The 19995-nt window shown below is 34.1% G+C and overlaps 1 protein-coding gene across 4 annotated transcripts; it reads right to left on the bottom strand.

Moving 5' to 3' along the window:
• Positions 1–1635: 1635 nt before the first annotated feature.
• On the bottom strand, positions 1636–5435 carry LOC139868647 (probable aldo-keto reductase 2). Of its 4 annotated transcripts, none has more exons than XM_071856988.1 (6): positions 5426–5435; positions 3707–3909; positions 3143–3343; positions 2885–3057; positions 2081–2183; positions 1636–1968 (listed from the first exon to the last, which is right to left on the bottom strand). In XM_071856988.1, the coding sequence occupies exons 1-6, from the start codon at positions 5433–5435 to the stop codon at positions 1636–1638; spliced, it is 1023 nt and encodes a 340-aa protein (XP_071713089.1). The 4 variants fall into 4 exon arrangements, with proteins under 4 accessions (XP_071713089.1, XP_071713083.1, XP_071713100.1 ...); XM_071856982.1 differs by lacking the exon at positions 5426–5435 and adding an exon at positions 4326–4335; XM_071856995.1 differs by lacking the exon at positions 5426–5435 and having other exon boundaries at positions 1808–1847; positions 1892–1968; positions 3707–3922.
• Between the last annotated feature and the right edge of the window lie 14560 nt (positions 5436–19995).

Genomic DNA, 19995 nt, shown 5'->3' with positions numbered 1-19995 from the left:
ACGGTTTAATAAATAAATATAATATATAAATAATTTTAAGAATTATTTAAATATTATATTATATTTATGTGCATAGTTGACTTGTAATTTTTAGTCCGTTGTGTCGAGCGTTGAGAGTTGACTCTGGTCCCGGTTCCGAATTTTTGAACGTCCTTGCGTACAATTTAATATCTTGTATGTTGCGTTTTTCGGCTTGTACTCTTGTAATTTTGAGACGTTTCTCACCAATAATTTGAACCACTTTGATTGTACTTTGTACTTTTTAGCTTTTTGGTCGTTTGCGTCTTCAATTCGTCGAATCTGTCTTTTGTCTTCACCTTTTATTATTTAACAAATATCACTTGTAAATAGAACAATTGCAACTAAAAGCTTGTCTTTCTTGAGGGATAATGCTATGAAATATATGTTCGTTTTTAGCATTATCAACCAATTAGGTAAATGAGTAACTATGATTGAAGACAAGTAAAAGTTTTTACTTATAATATCTACACGTCTGTTATAAAGTATATATAATTACAATTATAATTATAATTATAACAAGATTCGGATCGACTAGCGCGTTGCGGCGGGGTCTTTCGGATTACATATTCATATTTAACGTAGCGTTGTGCATTTACATAATTAAAACGTGTGCTACGGGTATTACCTAATGGACTCCGCGTTTTTAACGTCAAAAAATCTCATAAAAAAGGAAAAGATCCATCGATATGATGTGGTTAGTTTAGGTTGTTTATTATACGTGTACGTATATGTATAAAAAAAATATCCCAAAATATTTAGCGTTTTTTTTAAATAGTCCGTTTCGCGCGTAACTAGTTGCGTTGTGTTCGTAAAATTATTTCGAGTTGATGGGTGAAGTCTGAAAAAATTTAACTCGCGTCGAGCTAAAAGATACGGACAGCTGAAAATTTGATTGGAGTTTGTTTAAGTTTTCTTAATAAAATAATGATTTTACATTTTTTACCCCTCAGAATATTGCACATGTAACACAGTTTGGGGGGTTGTTTTGAAAATTTGTTAGTTGATGTGTTATAAAAAAGGAAAAGAACCATCGATATGATGTGGTTAGTTTAGGTTATTTATTATACGTGTATGTATATGTATAAAAAATATCTCAAAATATTTAGCCTTTTTTTAAAAATAGTCCATTTCGCGCGTAGCTAGTTGCGTTGTGTTCGTAAAATTATTTCGAGGGTGAAGTAGGAAAAAATTTAACTCGTGTCGAGCGGAAAGATAGGGACAGCTGAAAATTTGATTGGAGTTTGTTTAACTTTTTTTAATAAAATAATTATTTTTTATTTTTTATTCTTCAGAATATTGCACATGTAACATAGTTTCGGGGGGTTGTTTTGAAAATTTGTTAGTTGATGTGTGTCCACCATGTTGAAACTACCAAAGTATGAGAGGCAAATAGTATATATACAATACAATTATACTAATTTATAATATCATATTATTTGAAATGGAAAAAATACACTAATTTTGAGATACAAGATTTTATGCATACAAGTGCTTTATCTGGGGGTGAACCAAAAAAAAAACGAAGTAAAGCACATTAAATCTGGAAACAAGAAATACAAGATTTTGTGCATACAAATGCTTTATCTGGAGGTGAAGCTCAATCAAAACAATAACTTACTCACTTATCCAAGAGGACAATGAAGGAGTCTCATAATGTATCCATGTCAATTGCATAAATCCATTTCTTTCCCCTTTCACCGCATCACTTGAAGCAAAAGATTCGAGTTCCGCCAGTTCTTCTGACGTTAGCTTTACAGACAAAGCTCCAATGTTTTGGTCTAAGTTTTCAAACTTTGTCGTTCCAGGTATTGGAACCACATCGGTTCCTTGGTGATGCACCCAAGCTAGTGATAGTTGAGCTGCGGTGCACTCTTTCCTTGTAGCCATCTCATTCACTCGCTCGAATACAGTCTTGTTGTGCTCAACATTCTGAAACCTTGGATTAGTCTGCAATAATTAGTTAACAAGATTTAACCCCACATTCATCCTTTATATCCAAGGACAAACTATCAAGTTTTCGCCACATGTATCGTTATACATGCATCTGCACATATCATACCTTTCTTATGTCGCCATCTATCAAGTTTTCGGCCACTTTCGGACCTGCAGCTAAAAATCCCCTACCAATAGGACTATAAGGAATAATCCCAATGCCAAGTTCTCTATAAAACACAACATAACATTGTTGGTGATTTTAACGTACATTTTAAGTTAGTTGCGATTTACTTGAATGCAGATGTTAGCTAGCTATACTTATCAACGGGTTCGGAAAGTGTGGAGTACACGCCCGTAAGAGTTGGCTGCTAACTATTGCGCAAAATGCATGGATCGAGGGGGCAGCGCCCCTCACGGGGTTCGGGGCAGCGCCCCGAAACCTCAACAGAAATTGCACTATTCGATACATAGAAACGTTGCATTTGAATAAGTGTCAGCGAATAGTTGTGCCTTTTGGTATAACCGAATTTCCTGCCAAAATTGAAGGGTTACACCCTTTCAGTTTAATTGTTTTCCTATAACAGTTTATGAACGTTTTTGTTCATTAATTCTGCATTCATCAAACCAACAGAAACACACACATATTCTCTAACAATTTGATCAGTGATTTCGTTGCCAAAAACACTGATTGCATTTTTGTTTGATCCCTGTAAAGATTTCGTGTAACCGAGGCAATCATAGGGTCGAAATACTTTATATAGATAGTGATTACACGATTCAAGAACGAATCCGGCAGTCAATTCATACCCGATTTCTAACAAACATAACATTACATAACAATCATCATCAAACATACTAAAACAGAGTCATGTATTTATGTGTTGCGAGTAATGACTTATGACATATATAAATTAGCTTATAAACTTACCTGCAAGTAGGAACAATTTCATCTTCTATATCTCTAGACCATAATGACCACTCGTTTTGCACTGCAGTTATCGGATGAACAGCGTGGGCCAGTCTGATTGTCGATGCAGATGCTTCGGATAATCCGACATACTTCACCTTCCCTTCTTCTACAAGTTTCTTCAATTCTCCCATCTTTTTATTACATTTTGTCACATATACAAGTGTTAAGCGAAAGTCGATAAAGAAAAAAAAGAATATCTTAATAATAGAGACTAACCGTGACTTTGATCGGGACACGGGTATCAATGCGATGAATGTAATAGAGATCAATATAATCAATATCAAGTCTCTTCAAACTAGCTTCACAAGATGATCGAACGTAGGCCGGATCACCGCACACTTCCACCTTCCCATAATTCCCCTGAATTCCAAATTTCGTTGCGATTTGAACTTTGTCTCTCAATCCACCTTTCAATGCCTGCAAAAAGTTATAAATTCCAAAACTCAAATCAATTACAAACAGTCTACTTAAGTTAGTTGTTATTCAGTAAATGTACATGTTTGATTATTAAACATATAAATACTTTACAATTAAGCGATCCAAACGCCACCTAGATACACGGGCAAACCACAGATAAGGTTATATTTGTTCGGGCTACTCGGGAATATTGAGTATTTTTACTCAAATGTAAGCGGCCTAACCGGATTATTCCGTGACCGTTTCCGACCATTTTACTGGCCACTCAAAATATGTAATTAGTGAGGTGTCAAGGAAGGTGTCAAGGGCCCAACCACTAGACTACTTTATAGATTAAAACTCAGAACTTTATATGTTACTTACCTTTCCAACTAGGATTTCGTTAGTGTGTGGGCCATAAAAGTCGGAGGTGTCAAGGAAGGTAACACCTGACTCAATGGCGTGGTGAATTAGCTTTATCATATCGGGTTCAGGTTTGGGAGGTCCGTAATTGGCGGACATACCCATACAACCCAAACCTTGTGCTGAAACAACTAATCCCTGTGAACCCAATTTCAGTTTTGGTACTGCACCGGCCATCCTTGGTTCTAATGTGTGTATATTTGCAATGATACACTCATACGAATAGTATATATCACTGAAACAGAGAAAGATGATGAACTCACTGATAACGTCAATACAAGATATCAAGAGAAAATGATTAACTCACTGATGATGTCACTTCAATCAATCAATATAAACAATAAATGAAAATATTGACAACTATGTCTGCAAGGACACCAAACTAAAAAGATTTCTATGTTTATAATTTTGCTTGATGCCTAAAATTTCTTAACTTCATCGTCCAACCTCTTTCCTGTTTCATCGATTATAATTAATAGTAATTATTAATAACTAAATTATTAAGAACTTTCCGTAAGGTTGTCATTGAGAAATTCCTACATGTTTTAATTATTTGAGTTATGATTCGTACACCACCAACTTTTAACCATACACCACCAAACGTGCTTTACAGTGTTGTAAAGTACAACATTATAATGCATATTTGGTGGTGTACGGCTAAAAATTAGTGGTGTACGAATCAATCTCCTAATTATTTATATATTTATATTAGTCAACTATTTCTCGAATATAACTTCCTATAACCAACTCAATGTACCAGTGTTTATGCTTAATATTATTTTTCCCGTGTTTATGCTTTTGTAGCTATCATTTTCCCTTTTTTTTAATGAGAATCGTAAAAGTTGTTATTAGAAAAGTCTAATTATCAAATGATTATAAAAACTATAATATTCAGTACTTCCTCCGTCCTATTAAATAATATTAAAATTTACTGTTAGATTAGTTACAAATTTAATAAATGTCAGTTTAGGTCATTATATTCAATGAAAGTTTGACTAAATTATTAAGGTGACAGTTAAATATTAACTGTTAGACTTATTTATTACTCCTATCATTAATGTGTCTTAACCTATTAATAATAAGTCACCATCTTATTGATATGGTGAGATCACAAGATATCATTATTAATGACAAGTCACCATCTTATTGATATGGTGAGATATCAAGACTCTTGACAAGAAGTTTTTTTTATGATCATACTTAAATATTATAATGAATGCACTTAACTAATCTTGATGGGAGATATTAAGTTACATACTCTTTAATATTTGGAGTTGATCCCTCCTTGACCTCTCCTATAAATAGAGTCTCATTCTTCACCTCTATGTAACACACAACAACAACACATTACAATTACTCTAAGTCCATCACTAAAGGAGATGATCAAGTAGAAGATCAAACATCCTAGTTGTGTTCTTATGGCTTCATCTTTCCATTCAAGTAAGCCTTACATCTTCATGTCTTAATCTTTATCTAATGAATTACATGATGAAATATTATGTTATGTCTAACATGTGGTATCCGAGCAAATTATCTCATATAAGAAATTCGAATTATGTTTATGAGTGTGATAATCAGAAAGTTCATATTAAATTTTATAGACTTTCACGTGTTAATATTAAATAGTCGGATTCTTATATGTAGATGGTCCTAAAGCCTTGTAATCATGTAATTCTATACTGTTGAGCATGATATCTATATTTTTTTTCCTAACATGCGTAGATAATTTTATTATTTACACTTTGTCATGAGTAATTAAAATATTCAGACAAATGGAGTTCTGTGTTATTTATGTCATGATGCTTAGACATTACACATGTCACATGAAAATGAAAATGTATTTTTTTTTATGATGAGAATGATGCAACCGAATTATTCCTATGTTCACTATTGCATATTTGTTTCCAAAGAGATACTACTTATGACTTATATTCTAAAAGGGATTATTATTTTTTTAAACTATGACTGATAATCGTCAATACCATCTCAAACATTTCATAAACTTTAAAATTTTCATTTGCACCATTTAAATGTTTCTGAAAAAACAATTATGAGTTCTTTTCTTTTATTATTTTTTTACGTATTTCTCTTGTTTATTACGTTACTTAGAAACAAAACAAAAGAAATTATGATTGATAACTTATAATTAATATCAAATGAACATTAATGTTAAATGGCAGTTACTTATATTATGATGAAATCATGGCAATTAATTATATTATTGAATTCGCATAAGTTGAAACCGTTCCGATACTTTACGTATTTGAATTGATTCTTCAGTTATAGAATTAATAATTATGCTCCTACTAATTTTAATGTTTTGGACATTATTATTTAATCTATAATATTAATTTTGATTTGGCATGATCATGGTTAAAGAATGAGTAGGTGCATTTTTCAAGATGTTTGATTATCAGAGATTATTATTTAATTTTAATCGAACATACTTGCGAGGAGCCATAAGTTGAAACCGTTCCGATACTTTAAGATTTGAAACCGTTCCGATACTTTAAGATTTGATCAACCTGCACCTCTTACCGACAAAACTACGGTTGAACAAAAGAGGACTTATGATATATGGGAAAGATCAAATCGCATGTCCCTAATGATAATGAAGAATTCTATATCGCCCGCTATTCGAGGAGCCATTCCTGACTTCGAAAATGCTAAAGAATTCTTAGAATTTGTCGAGAAACAATTTAAGGGCTCATCTAAATCTCATGCGAGTACCCTTATTCTTAAGATGCTTACCACGAAGTATGATGGTGTTAGTGGGGTACGTGAGCACATCATGATGATGAATGACATGGCCTCAAAATTAAAGGGCATGGACATGGAAATATCCGAAGGTTTTCTCGTTCACTTCATTATGAAATCTCTCCCTTCTTAGTTTGGTCCTTTTAAGATCAACTATAACACTCAAAGGGAGAAATGGAAAATGAGCGAGTTGATTGCCATGTGTGTCCAAGAAGAGGAAAGGTTGAAAATTGAAAAACCCGATGTTGCTCACCTCACCACCGCTAAAACTACTCGTAAGAAAGTTTTCAAAAATAACACAGGTTTAAAATGGGAGAAAGAAAGTTCCGCAAAAGAAAGCTCCTTAAAGGCAAGTGCAAGTAAGGGCAAGGAAACTGGTCCAAAATGTAAGTTTTGTAAGAAACATGGACACATTCAAAGAGAATGCCCAAGGTTTCGAGAATGGTTAGACAAGAAAGGTCTGTATATATCCTATATTACTTACCATGAATGTTTTTCAATTAATGTTCCCTCTAATACTTGGTGGGCTGATAGTGGTGCTATGGTTCATGTTACTAACTCATTGCAGGGATTCCTTTCAAAGAAGCTACAAAAGGGGAAAAGAATCATTAAGGTCGGTAACGGAGATGAGTTACATGTTGAAGCTATTGTGACTCTCTTATTAGTTTTAGAGGGCGGTTTCAATTTGTACTTAAATAATACACTTTATGTTCCATTAATGACTCGGAACCTTATTTCTGTTTCTAAACTTGATAGTTTTCGTTATGATTTTAAGTTTGGGCATAATTGTTTGGAAGTGTATTTTAATTCTCATGTTGTCGGTACAGGTTCATTAGAAAATGACCTCTATAAGCTTCATTTAGATAACAACTTTGCGGAATCCCTATTGACCATGGACGTAAATATAATCACTAATGGAAAAAGGAAAAAAACTAGAAAATAAAAATTCCTCAAGATTGTGGCATAAACGTTTAGGTCACATATCGAAAGACAGAATGCAATGTCTAACTAAAGAAGGATCTCTTCCTACTCTAGATTTTTCCGATTATAGCCAATGTATTGAATGTGTTAAGGGAAAAATTGTGAAAACAAATAAGAAAGGGTCCACAAGGAGTAAATAACTTCTTGAAATTATTCATACTGACATTTGTGAACCTTTCATCACTGATATAGGAGGACATAAGAATTTAATCACTTTCATTGATGACTATTCTCATTATACTTATGTTTACTTGATTAAGGAAAAATCTGAATCTCTTGATGTTTTCAAAATCTATAAGGCTGAAGTTGAAAATCAACTTAAATGCAAGATTAAGATTGTGAGATCGGATAGGGGTGGAGAGTATTATGATAAACACTCTGATGTTGGACAAAGCCCCGGTCCATTTGCCTTATTTTGTCGTGAACATGGAATTATAAATCAATTTACTATGCCGGAAACACCGCAACAAAATGGTGTTGCCGAAAGACGTAACCGAACTCTTATGGATATGGTTCAAAGTATGATTTGTAATTCAAGTCTCCCAAAGTACTTATGGAGTGAGGCATTAAAAACATCCACTCATATCCTAAATAGAGTGCCTTCCAAGTCTGTCCCTAAAACACCGTTTGAACTTTGGACAGGAAGGACACCTAAATTGAACTATCTAAGGGTATGGTGTTGTCCAGCCGAGGTTAAAATTTTCAATCCTCAAATAAATAAGCTCGACTCCAAAACCATTAGTTGTTATTTTATCGGATATCCTGAATGTAGTAAAGGTTATCGGTTTTATTGCTCTAATCATACTACAAGAATTGTCGAATCAAGAAATATTGAGTTCATTGAGAATGGTGAAAATAATGGGAGTGGGGGAAGAAATATTGAACTTGAAGAGAGTGTAAACACTCATAAGTCTGATATTCCATTACCACCGAACATGATAACCACACAATCATTAGCTCAAAATGAGGATGGCGTCCCTGTTGTTAATGAATCACAACATAATGAGTTACCACATGACACTCCCATAATCAATGAACAAACACATGATGATGAAGAAAATCATGAACTCGATACTCAACAACCATTATGTGATGGCCCCGTCAAAACACTTAACGGCTCCGTCACTTGGTCCCACAAACGACATTGCATTCTTTTATTTTAAAAGTTTCCCAAAAAAGAAAGTATACCAAAATACGTAGTTTAAAATAACCCAACATATTAATTAACCAAAGTTGACACAAAACATTACCAACAAACCCACAAATTTAAATTATCCAAAAACAGAATGCAAGCTTAAGTTTTATAATTGTTTCATAAAATCTGCCCAAATGCATGCAGACTCTTCTAAACACAGCGGAAGCATCACATAACTCAAGTACCTGTGAAAACATGCGAGTAAACTGTCAACACAAAGGTTGAGTGAATTATAGGTTTAAATAATTGAATAAACTTTAGACCACAAGATTTAAAAATGTTAGAAAACATTAAACATTATTCCATTATCAATGAGCCACCTGGTAACCACTTAACCATTTATTTACCCTTGCCAAACACAATAATAATATACACTGGACAGTGTATCTACAACAAAATACGAAGTACTAAACATTCTGATTATAAATTGCTAGCGCGACTAGCTCAAAATGGGGTTGTCAAACCCGATAGATCTATCCGTAGGATTCGCGTTCACCAGTAGAAACTAGTGATTACAGTTACCAGACTAGGGAATATTTTTGTCCAACTCACAATGAATAATTTAAATTTAATTGTCACTTGTGTCTAAACGTAAAATGAATTACATGTAATCACATCCCAAAAATATACTTTGAAAAGTATGAAAAACGGGACTATAACTCACCTTAATAGTAAAGAAGTAACCAACACAAATAAGCGAACAGCAAATGGAGTACAGTGATCAGGAATGATCACAACGCCGACCTATAAATAAAGCAGGTCGATATAAATAACTAACTTAGGTCAAGTCTTAGTATGATAGCTATTGTACATGTTGCAAGTAGTCATAGAACAATACTCAGCATGCATCGATTTGATCGAAACAGCGTACGGACACACATTTTCTATTTTTAGAAAGTTTCTATTTTTAGCAGGTTTCCATTTTTGGAAAGTTTCCAAATTTAGAAAGTTGCTATTTTTGGAAAGTTTATAAGTTAGGAAAGTTTCCTTAATTAGAAAGTCAACAAAAGTCAACTGAAAGTCAAAGTCAACCAAAAGTCAACTCAAAAGTCAACCTTGGTCAAACATAGTCAACGTTAATTTTAAAAGTGTAAGCTGTAATAATAATGTAAGTTATAATGTTTATTAAAGTTAAATATGTCTAATTATGTCATAACATAAGTTTAATTAAATTAAAATGAATTATTAAAGTTAATATAAGTTTAAATGATATAATTAATATAACATAAGTATTTAATTAATTAATTAAATATTAGTCATAATATAAGTATTATTAATTAAAAATAAATTTCAAATCATATCATAAGTATTATTAATTAATAATGAATTATTAATCACATCATAAGTTTCTAATTATAATCATTAAATCATAAGTATTTAATAATTAAATTATAATTAAATAATAACTAAGCCTTATAATAATTAAATAATTAATTAATCCTTATTATAAGTCTTATTATAATAATCTCATAATATAAGTTTAATACCTATCATAAGTATTTTCCATTAATAATAAAAGTATTATTAATCATAAGTTTAATTAAAATGTTAATTAAATCATAAGTAATAATTAAATGATATAATAAATATATATCATAAGTCTTAAATTATAATAATTACTTTTTATATCATAAGTAATTTAATAATAATGAAATTCATTATTTATATCATAAGTTTAATAATTAATCATAAGTTTTAAATCAAAAGTTCATCGGGTCGCATCTTGAGCCCCGGGTGTCGGTTTTCGGCGAGCCTTATATATATCTCTGCCTAATTAAACCACCCGACACATAGGTGCACTCAAGAACACACCAAGAACAGTCCACAAGTCATGATGATCAGCCATTACACCACTTGGAACTTCAATTCATTCAAAAACGTGCTTTAGCCATAACGGGTGATTCGTGGCTCGGATTTAGATGACCCGAACATGAAAGTTCATCCCATCATCAATCCTAACACACTAACACACCCTAAAGACACCAAAGATGGTCACAAAGTTGGACCAAACCTGGTTCATATCAATATCACATTTCAATCTTAACAAAATACCATTTTGATCATATATAGGGCTCCGGGAATCGAAACGACATGAATCCGGAGTCTAAAATTAATGTCTTAATGAGAGGAACTCATATAGATACTTTATTTTTGTAAGACAAAAATATTTATGGTACATAATGTATTTATGGTGTACGATGCGTGTATGAGGTGTGCGAAGCATGTACGTGTTGCTTGCTCGAACGTCGAAGAAACTGGACGTTGTCTGAAGTGACAAAGTGTGTACGTATCTTTTCAACCTCAAATAAAGTTTGTGTTGATGTTTCAAAGCCTTACCATTGGAAAGAAAATCTTATTACATTTCCAACGATATTTTATTCATCGAAAACGAAGCTACGGTCAAAAAGTTATGGCCAAAACAAGTTTCTGAAAACTGACCTGTAGGTTGGAGCGGTGCTCCACCATTTGGAGCAGCGCTCCGATCCCGTCTGATGCAATTTTCATCTTTTTTAAAAGGTTTACATGAGGGGTACTTTGGTCTTTTCACTATGGGTCGGTTTGGGGTCATCAAAACTGATCCATTGATCATTTTGGATCACATTTCACCCACACAAACACTCTCTTCAAACCCTAGTGAGAGAAACCCACTTTTAGTGAGAGAGAGCTTGATTTGGAGAAGAAGGAGTTGGATTCTCACCAAAGCTCGGGTTTTAAAGTTGTTCTACTCGTCAACGGCATCATTTTGGTGGTATTGGTAAGTTCAAACTCCGAATTACATTTATTAGATTTGATATTCAAGTTAGGGTTTGAGTTTGATTTGTAGTGAAACCCTCTTAGATGATGAAATGGGTTTATAGTGACTAGTTATTCTTGTCACTTGGCGGGTTTTGGGTTGGTTGACGATTTGGCCTTGATTAGGCTTTAATCTTGAGTTTAATCACTAGGTTTAGTGATTATGGAAGTGTTGGAACCACTTTAGGTGAATTTGGGTTGACTAATTTTGACTAGAGTCAAAATTAGGGTTTGGTGATGATTATGACCCAATTGTCAATTTAATAAGGTTTATAAACTCAAAATGGATTAAGTTGAAGTATAAAACCTAGTTAAATATGTTTTGGTGTCAAAACTTGCTAATGGCGTGATATTGACTTCTTATGGATCAAATTAGGGTTTAAGTGTCATTTTGGGCAAGATAGGTGTTTAACACCCATGATTGGGTTTGATTGGCGTATTAGGACCATTCTCACTTGTGTTAGTGATTATTGGTTAGTTTGGGCGCGATTTGTGCTTGGAAGTGCATTTGGGTCGAAATTGCACTAGTAGTCAATTTGGGTTGATTTGTATATCCACCCTAATTGTGTTACTTGTTATGTGATAAATGGAATAGGTACATTCCATCGGCGATTGCGGATTATTCGGTGGCATTCTTCAAGACGACAAGGTGAGTGTTAATATCCTATATGCATATATATGTGTAGGATGGGTGAGGGTCGGGTGAAGGGGTTCTCGGTTATAGAGTCACTTCTCATATAGGTGGAATTGGTGGACTTGTGTATAGGTCCAATTGGCACGGTTGTGCGTTTTGGTTTACTACCTTGGCGAGATGCACACTTTGTGTGTACGTTATCACATGGGCGTGTGATGTGGATTATATAACCCCAATGGCGAAGGGTTAATATTGTGAGTGGAATATCTATGTATGTATGCATATGATTTAGTTGCCCGTAGTAATGGTGTCACATAGCCGTTTTTGTGACCACAGTTGTGGGACATAGCCGTTTTGTCCAATTGATAATTATGCACATAGCCGTGTTTGTGCATATGGTGGCGAGTAATAGCCGTGTTTTACTCCCACGTTGTTGCCCGTATTAATTGTTGCACATAGCCGTATTTGTGCACATGATTGTGAGTAATAGCCGTGTTTTACTCACACATTGATCAAGTGATGCCATAGCCGTTTTTGGAACACTTGGGGGTGATGCCATAGCCGTTTTTGGAACACCTCGGGGGGTTAGCATGCCATAGCCGTGTTTGGAAGCTAACGGTTGTTATGAACATCGATGACTTGTTTTGCGAAGTCATTCCCTTGCGAAGATTTGGTTAACCGTGGTTATTGTGTTGTAAGCGTAAGCAAATTATGTTATTCGATATATATATATATATATATATATATATATATATATATATATATATATATATATATATATATATATATATATATATATATATTGTATACGTATAATGTTGTATTGTCGTGATGTAGCTAACCCTCTGGGTGTAGCTTATTGGCATTGTTCACATCGTTGTTGGTGAACTTATATTTTGTTGATGTATCTTTAGCTCGTTGCTTAGTGATCTTACGGTATGCTTAGACTAGCTTGCCTTTATGCTTGGATGCTCTGGTATGCGGTATTTGGTTATTTGTGTGGCGTGTCCATTTTATGCATATATATGTATGTAGTATATTCTCACTCACTAAGCGTTAGCTTACCCTCTCGTTGTTTACTTTTTTTTATAGATTTGCTTGGATGAGGTGGCTCGGGTAAGCGTGGGAACTAGTGACTCGCGTAGTTGCTTTAGAAGGCTTGCTTTTGGATTGATTAGGATTGGGTAGCGTATCCCCAATCGCCATGCTCGGTCTTTATTTTGTATTACAAATCATGTGATTGAAAACTTGTATTTTCGTATGAAAGTCGTAAAACGGCCGATGTGGGCCCGGCCTCGTAAAACTTATTTTATGAATGGAACGTGTTAGTTTTTCATATATGAATAGGTTGTGAAAAGCGTTTTGTCTAAATATGTCGGGAAGTGGTCAAACATTTTCATGTTTTTGACTTTTGGGGACAGCAGCCTGTCCAGGCCTTTTTGCGCGCCGCGCAGAAGGTTGGCGCGCCGCGCCAATAGCTGTGCAACAAAATAATTTTTTTTTTGTGATACTTTAAGCGGGTTCGAACGTGGTTTGGTTTGGGTTGTTACAATTTTCACTTTTATATCAGTTAAAATATCAGAAAAGAACGTACAAGCTGCTGTCCCAATTAAATCAAACCGAAAACATATGTATTTGAGTAATTCTACGCATACAAACATCATCACAACAACAAGTAATCATCATACTATTAATATAGACATTAAAAACAGAAAAATAATGAAAAATTAAAAGTTTTAGGGTTAAGGTTTATACCCTAATCGAGAAACAAGTAGTATAATCGCGTAGAGGATGATTAGTAGAACGCGTTTACGTATAACAATGGATGATCCAAGCCTTAAAATTGATTGATGATGATGATGTTTGTGTGGTGTTGGGTGACGGCACAAGGAGGAGCAAAAGGGAGGAGAGAAAACTTGCTAATTAGGTTTAGGAGTGATTAAGGATAAAAAAAATAAAAATGAGGTAAAATGAAAAACAAAAGGGAGTACTCCCTCCCCTCTTTTGGTTCGGCCGAAATTGGGATGGGGTGGGCCCCATAGTGGGCCAAGTTGATAAATGGAAGAAACCTTGTGGCCCGAATGCCCGAACGAAACCCGAAACGCGAAAACACACTTACGCGATTAAAAATTCGGAGAGATAACGAATACGCGACGAAAAACAAATATAAATACTATATATAATTATATGATCTTTAAATATCATATTTAAAATAATTAGGATTTAAATATCCCAAGAACTCGACCGTTGGTTTGAAAACCAAAAAGATTCGCCGGATAGAAATCCGCGACACGTAGAAACGTACGATTTAAAATATGAATACAAATATTCACATAACACATAATAATTAATATCTATATATTATTATAAAAATAATAATATAGGTCATAGAAATGACGTAGCACAAATAACAGTTAACGGTCGTTAAATAATTAACGGCAAAAGATAACGGAAAAAGTAGGGTCGTGACAGTACCTTCCCGTTACGGAAATTTCGTCCCGAAATTTAAGCAGGTGCAGGGGTTGACTCAGCATCTGGGAACAAATGCGGGTACTTCTGCTTCATCTGATCTTCAAGCTCCCAAGTGAACTCGGGACCGCCTCTGGCGTTCCATCTAACCCGGACAATAGGAATTCGGCTCTGCTTAAGAGTCTTAACTTCTCGGTCCATGATTTCAACAGGCTCCTCAATAAAATGAAGTTGCTTATCAACATGAAGTTCTTCCAAAGGAATAGTCTTGTTGGCCTCGGCCAAACACTTCTTTAAATTCGATACATGAAAAACATCGTGAACAGCACTGAGTTCTTGCGGCAACTTCAAACGATAAGCCGCCGGTCTAACTCTCTCAACAATCTCAAACGGTCCAACAAAACGAGGACTTAACTTTCCCCTTTTACCAAAACGGATCACACCCTTCCAAGGTGATACCTTTAACATAACACGATCACCAACTTGAAATTCTACATCTTTCCTTCCCCTATCGGCATAACTCTTTTGCCGACTTCTGGCGGTTCTCAACCTTTCCTTAATCTGTACAATCTTCTCGGTAGTCTCATGAATAATTTCTGGACCTGTGAGTTGAGCATCCCCAACCTCATTCCAACAGACAGGAGACCTACACTTCCTACCATACAGAGCTTCAAACGGTGCGGCTTTAATACTTGCATGATAACTGTTGTTATAAGAAAACTCAGCTAGCGGCAAATATTTATCCCACCCATTACCAAAATCAATAACACACGCTCGTAACATATCTTCTAACGTCTGAATGGTCCTTTCACTCTGACCATCCGTTTGAGGATGATAAGCGGTGCTCATATCTAACTTAGTTCCCAAGGCTTCCTGTAAGGATCGCTAAAACCTCGATATAAATCGACTGTCTCGGTCCGAAATAATAGATACAGGAACATCATGTCTAGAGACAATCTCCTTCAAATACAAACGAGTGAGCTTCTCCATTGAATCTGTTTCCCTAATCGTTAAAAAGTGAGCCGACTTAGTGAGTCGATCTACAATCACCCAAATGGTGTCATAGCCACCCGCTACCCTTGGTAACTTAGTAATAAAATCCATCGTAATTCCTTCCCACTTTCATTCGGGAATCTCAGGTTGCACTAAAAGTCCAGACAGTTTTTGATGTTCGGCTTTAACCTTAGCACAGGTCAAACACTTAGCCACATACGTAGCCACATCACCTTTCAAATTAGGCCACCAATACAGCTCCTTAAGATCATGATACATCTTTCCTGAACCAGGATGAATAGAGTACCTAGACTTATGAGCCTCATCTAACACAAGTTGTCGCAGTTCACCAAACTTCGGAACCCAAAGACGTCACGCAAAGTATCTAGTACCATCTTCTCTACTTCAAATTTCTTATCCATACCTCTTACGTTCTCTTTCACAAAATTCTCTTCCTTTAAGGCTTCTTGTTGTGCCTCAAGAATCTGCCTTGCGAGGTTTGTTCTAATTGTCATATTCAAGGCCCTGAACCTGCGAGGTTCGGCCCTTTCTTTACGACTCAACACATCCACCACAACATTGGCCTTACCCGGATGATATAAAAGTTCACAATCGTAATCATTCAACATCTCAATTCATCTTCGTTGTCTCATGTTCAACTGTTTCTGATCGAGGATATGTTGAAGACTTTTGTGATCTGTGTACACAGTACTCTTGACCCCATACAAATAATGTCTCCAAATCTTAAGCGCAAAAACAACGGCCCCCAACTCTAAATCATGAGTTGTATAGTTCTGTTCGTGAATCTTCAATTGACGTGACGCGTACGCAATAGCTTTCTTTCGTTGCATCAAAACACAACCAAAGCCTTGACGCGAAGCATCACAATAAACAACAAAATCATCATTACCCTCAGGCAGTGTTGTAAATCTCCCGAGATCTCGTTTTTAGAAGGCAACCGAGACGAGATGTTCATCTTGAAATGTCCCGTTCTTATTGACTAAAAACGTTCCATATTAATTGATTTCGTTGCGAGGTTTTGACCTCTATATGAGACGTTTTTCAAAGACTGCATTCATTTTTAAAACAAACCATAACCTTTATTTCATAGATAAAGGTTTTAAAAAGCTTTACGTAGATTATCAAATAATGATAATCTAAAATATCCTGTTTACACACGACCATTACATAATGGTTTACAATACAAATATGTTACAACAAAATAAGTTTCTTGAATGCAGTTTTTACACAATATCATACAAGCATGGACTCCAAATCTCGTCCTTATTTAAGTATGCGACAGCGGAAGCTCTTAATAATCACCTGAGAATAAACATGCTTAAAACGTCAACAAAAATGTTGGTGAGTTATAGGTTTAACCTATATATATCAAATCATAATAATAGACCACAAGATTTCATATTTCAATACACATCCCATACATAGAGATAAAAATCATTCATATGGTGAACACCTGGTAACCGACATTAACAAGATGCATATATAAGAATATCCCCATCATTCCGGGACACCCTTCGGATATGATATAAATTTCGAAGTACTAAAGCATCCAGTACTTTGGATGGGGTTTGTTAGGCCCAATAGATCTATCTTTAGGATTCGCGTCAATTAGGGTGTCTGTTCCCTAATTCATAGATTACCAGACTTAATAAAAAGGGGCATATTCGATTTCGATAATTCAACCATAGAATGTAGTTTCACGTACTTGTGTCTATTTTGTAAATCATTTATAAAACCTGCATGTATTCTCATCCCAAAAATATTGGATTTTAAAAGTGGGACTATAACTCACTTTCACAGATTTTTACTTCGTCGGGAAGTAAGACTTGGCCACTGGTTGATTCACGAACCTATAACAATATATACATATATATCAAAGTATGTTCAAAATATATTTACAACACTTTTAATATATTTTGATGTTTTAAGTTTATTAAGTCAGCTGTCCTCGTTAGTAACCTACAACTAGTTGTCCACAGTTAGATGTACAGAAATAAATCGATAAATATTATCTTGAATCAATCCACGACCCAGTGTATACATATCTCAGTATTGATCACAACTCAAACTATATATATTTTGGAATCAACCTCAACCCTGTATAGCTAACTCCAACATTCACATATAGAGTGTCTATGGTTGTTCCGAAATATATATAGATGTGTCGACATGATAGGTCGAAACATTGTATACGTGTCTATGGTATCTCAAGATTGCATAATATACAATACAAGTTGATTAAGTTATGGTTGGAATAGATTTGTTACCAATTTTCACGTAGCTAAAATGAGAAAAATTATCCAATCTTGTTTTACCCATAACTTCTTCATTTTAAATCCGTTTTGAGTGAATCAAATTGCTATGGTTTCATATTGAACTCTATTTTATGAATATAAACAGAAAAGTATAGGTTTATAGTCGGAAAAATAAGTTACAAGTCGTTTTTGTAAAGGTAGTCATTTCAGTCGAAAGAACGACGTCTAGATGACCATTTTAGAAAACATACTTCCACTTTGAGTTTAACCATAATTTTTGGATATAGTTTCATGTTCATAATAAAAATCATTTTCCCAGAATAACAACTTTTAAATCAAAGTTTATCATAGTTTTTAATTAACTAACCCAAAACAGCCCGCGGTGTTACTACGACGGCGTAAATCCGGTTTTACGGTGTTTTTCGTGTTTCCAGGTTTTAAATCATTAAGTTAGCATATCATATAGATATAGAACATGTGTTTAGTTGATTTTAAAAGTCAAGTTAGAAGGATTAACTTTTATTTGCGAACAAGTTTAGAATTAACTAAACTATGTTCTAGTGATTACAAGTTTAAACCTTCGAATAAGATAGCTTTATATGTATGAATCGAATGATGTTATGAACATCATTACTACCTTAAGTTCCTTGGATAAACCTACTGGAAAAGAGAAAAGTGGATCTAGCTTCAATGGATCCTTGGATGGCTCGAAGTTCTTGAAGCAGAATCATGACACGAAAACAAGTTCAAGTAAGATCATCACTTGAAATAAGATTGTTATAGTTATAGAAATTGAACCAAAGTTTGAATATGATTATTACCTTGTATTAGAATGATTACCTACTGTAAGAAACAAATATTTCTTGAGGTTGGATGATCACCTTACAAGATTGGAAGTGAGCTAGCAAACTTGAAAGTATTCTTGATTTTATGAAACTAGAACTTTTGGAATTTATGAAGAACACTTAGAACTTGAAGATAGAACTTGAGAGAGATCAATTAGATGAAGAAAATTGAAGAATGAAAGTGTTTGTAGGTGTTTTTGGTCGTTGGTGTATGGATTAGATATAAAGGATATGTAATTTTGTTTTCATGTAAATAAGTCATGAATGATTACTCATATTTTTGTAATTTTATGAGATATTTCATGCTAGTTGCCAAATGATGGTTCCCACATGTGTTAGGTGACTCACATGGGCTGCTAAGAGCTGATCATTGGAGTGTATATACCAATAGTACATACATCTAAAAGCTGTGTATTGTACGAGTACGAATACGGGTGCATACGAGTAGAATTGTTGATGAAACTGAACGAGGATGTAATTGTAAGCATTTTTGTTAAGTAGAAGTATTTTGATAAGTGTCTTGAAGTCTTTCAAAAGTGTATGAATACATATTAAAACACTACATGTATATACATTTTAACTGAGTCGTTAAGTCATCGTTAGTCGTTACATGTAAATGTTGTTTTGAAACCTTTAGGTTAACGATCTTGTTGAATGTTGTTAACCCATTGTTTATTATAAAAAATGAGATATTAAATTGTTATATTATCATGATATTATGATATATAATATATCTCAGTATGATGTATATACAGTTAAATGTCGTTACAACGATAATCGTTACATATATGTCTCGTTTCGAAATCATTAAGTTAGTAGTCTTATTTTTACATATGTATTTTATTGTTAATACACTTAATAATATATTTACTTATCATTTAACATAATTAACCAAGTGTATCAATATCTTAATATGATTCATATGTACCTAGTAAGACGTTGTTATAACGATAATCGTTATATATATCGTTTTCGAGTTTCTTAAATTAATAGTCTCATTTTTATGTATATAACTCATTGTTAAAATACCTAATGAGATACATACTTATAATAAAAACATGTTAACTATATATATAACCATATATATGTCATCGTATAGTTTTTACAAGTTTTAACGTTCGTGAATCACCGGTCAACTTAGGTGGTCAATTGTCTATATGAAACATATTTCAATTAATCAAGTCTTAACAAGTTTGATTGCTTAACATGTTGGAAACATTTAATCATGTAAAAATCAATCTCAATTAATATATATAAACGTGGAAAAGTTCGGGTCACTACACATCTCCCGAGATTTCTAGGTCAAC

This window comes from Rutidosis leptorrhynchoides, chromosome 1, assembly GCF_046630445.1.
Source record: "Rutidosis leptorrhynchoides isolate AG116_Rl617_1_P2 chromosome 1, CSIRO_AGI_Rlap_v1, whole genome shotgun sequence".
Classification (NCBI taxonomy): Eukaryota; Viridiplantae; Streptophyta; class Magnoliopsida; order Asterales; family Asteraceae; genus Rutidosis; species Rutidosis leptorrhynchoides.
This window is presented reverse-complemented; position numbering and strand designations above follow the sequence as displayed.

Bases quoted from the DNA above. Each gene is read 5' to 3' on its own strand.
- LOC139868647 (XM_071856999.1), bottom strand. From the start codon at position 3,922: ATGGCCGGTGCAGTACCAAAACTGAAATTGGGTTCACAGGGATTAGTT. The intron at 2,184-2,884 runs GTAAGTTTATAA...TGTGTTTTATAG, and splicing joins GAAATTGTTCCTACTTGCAG to AGAACTTGGCATTGGGATTA. The intron at 1,969-2,080 runs GTATGATATGTG...TAATTATTGCAG, and splicing joins TAGATGGCGACATAAGAAAG to ACTAATCCAAGGTTTCAGAA.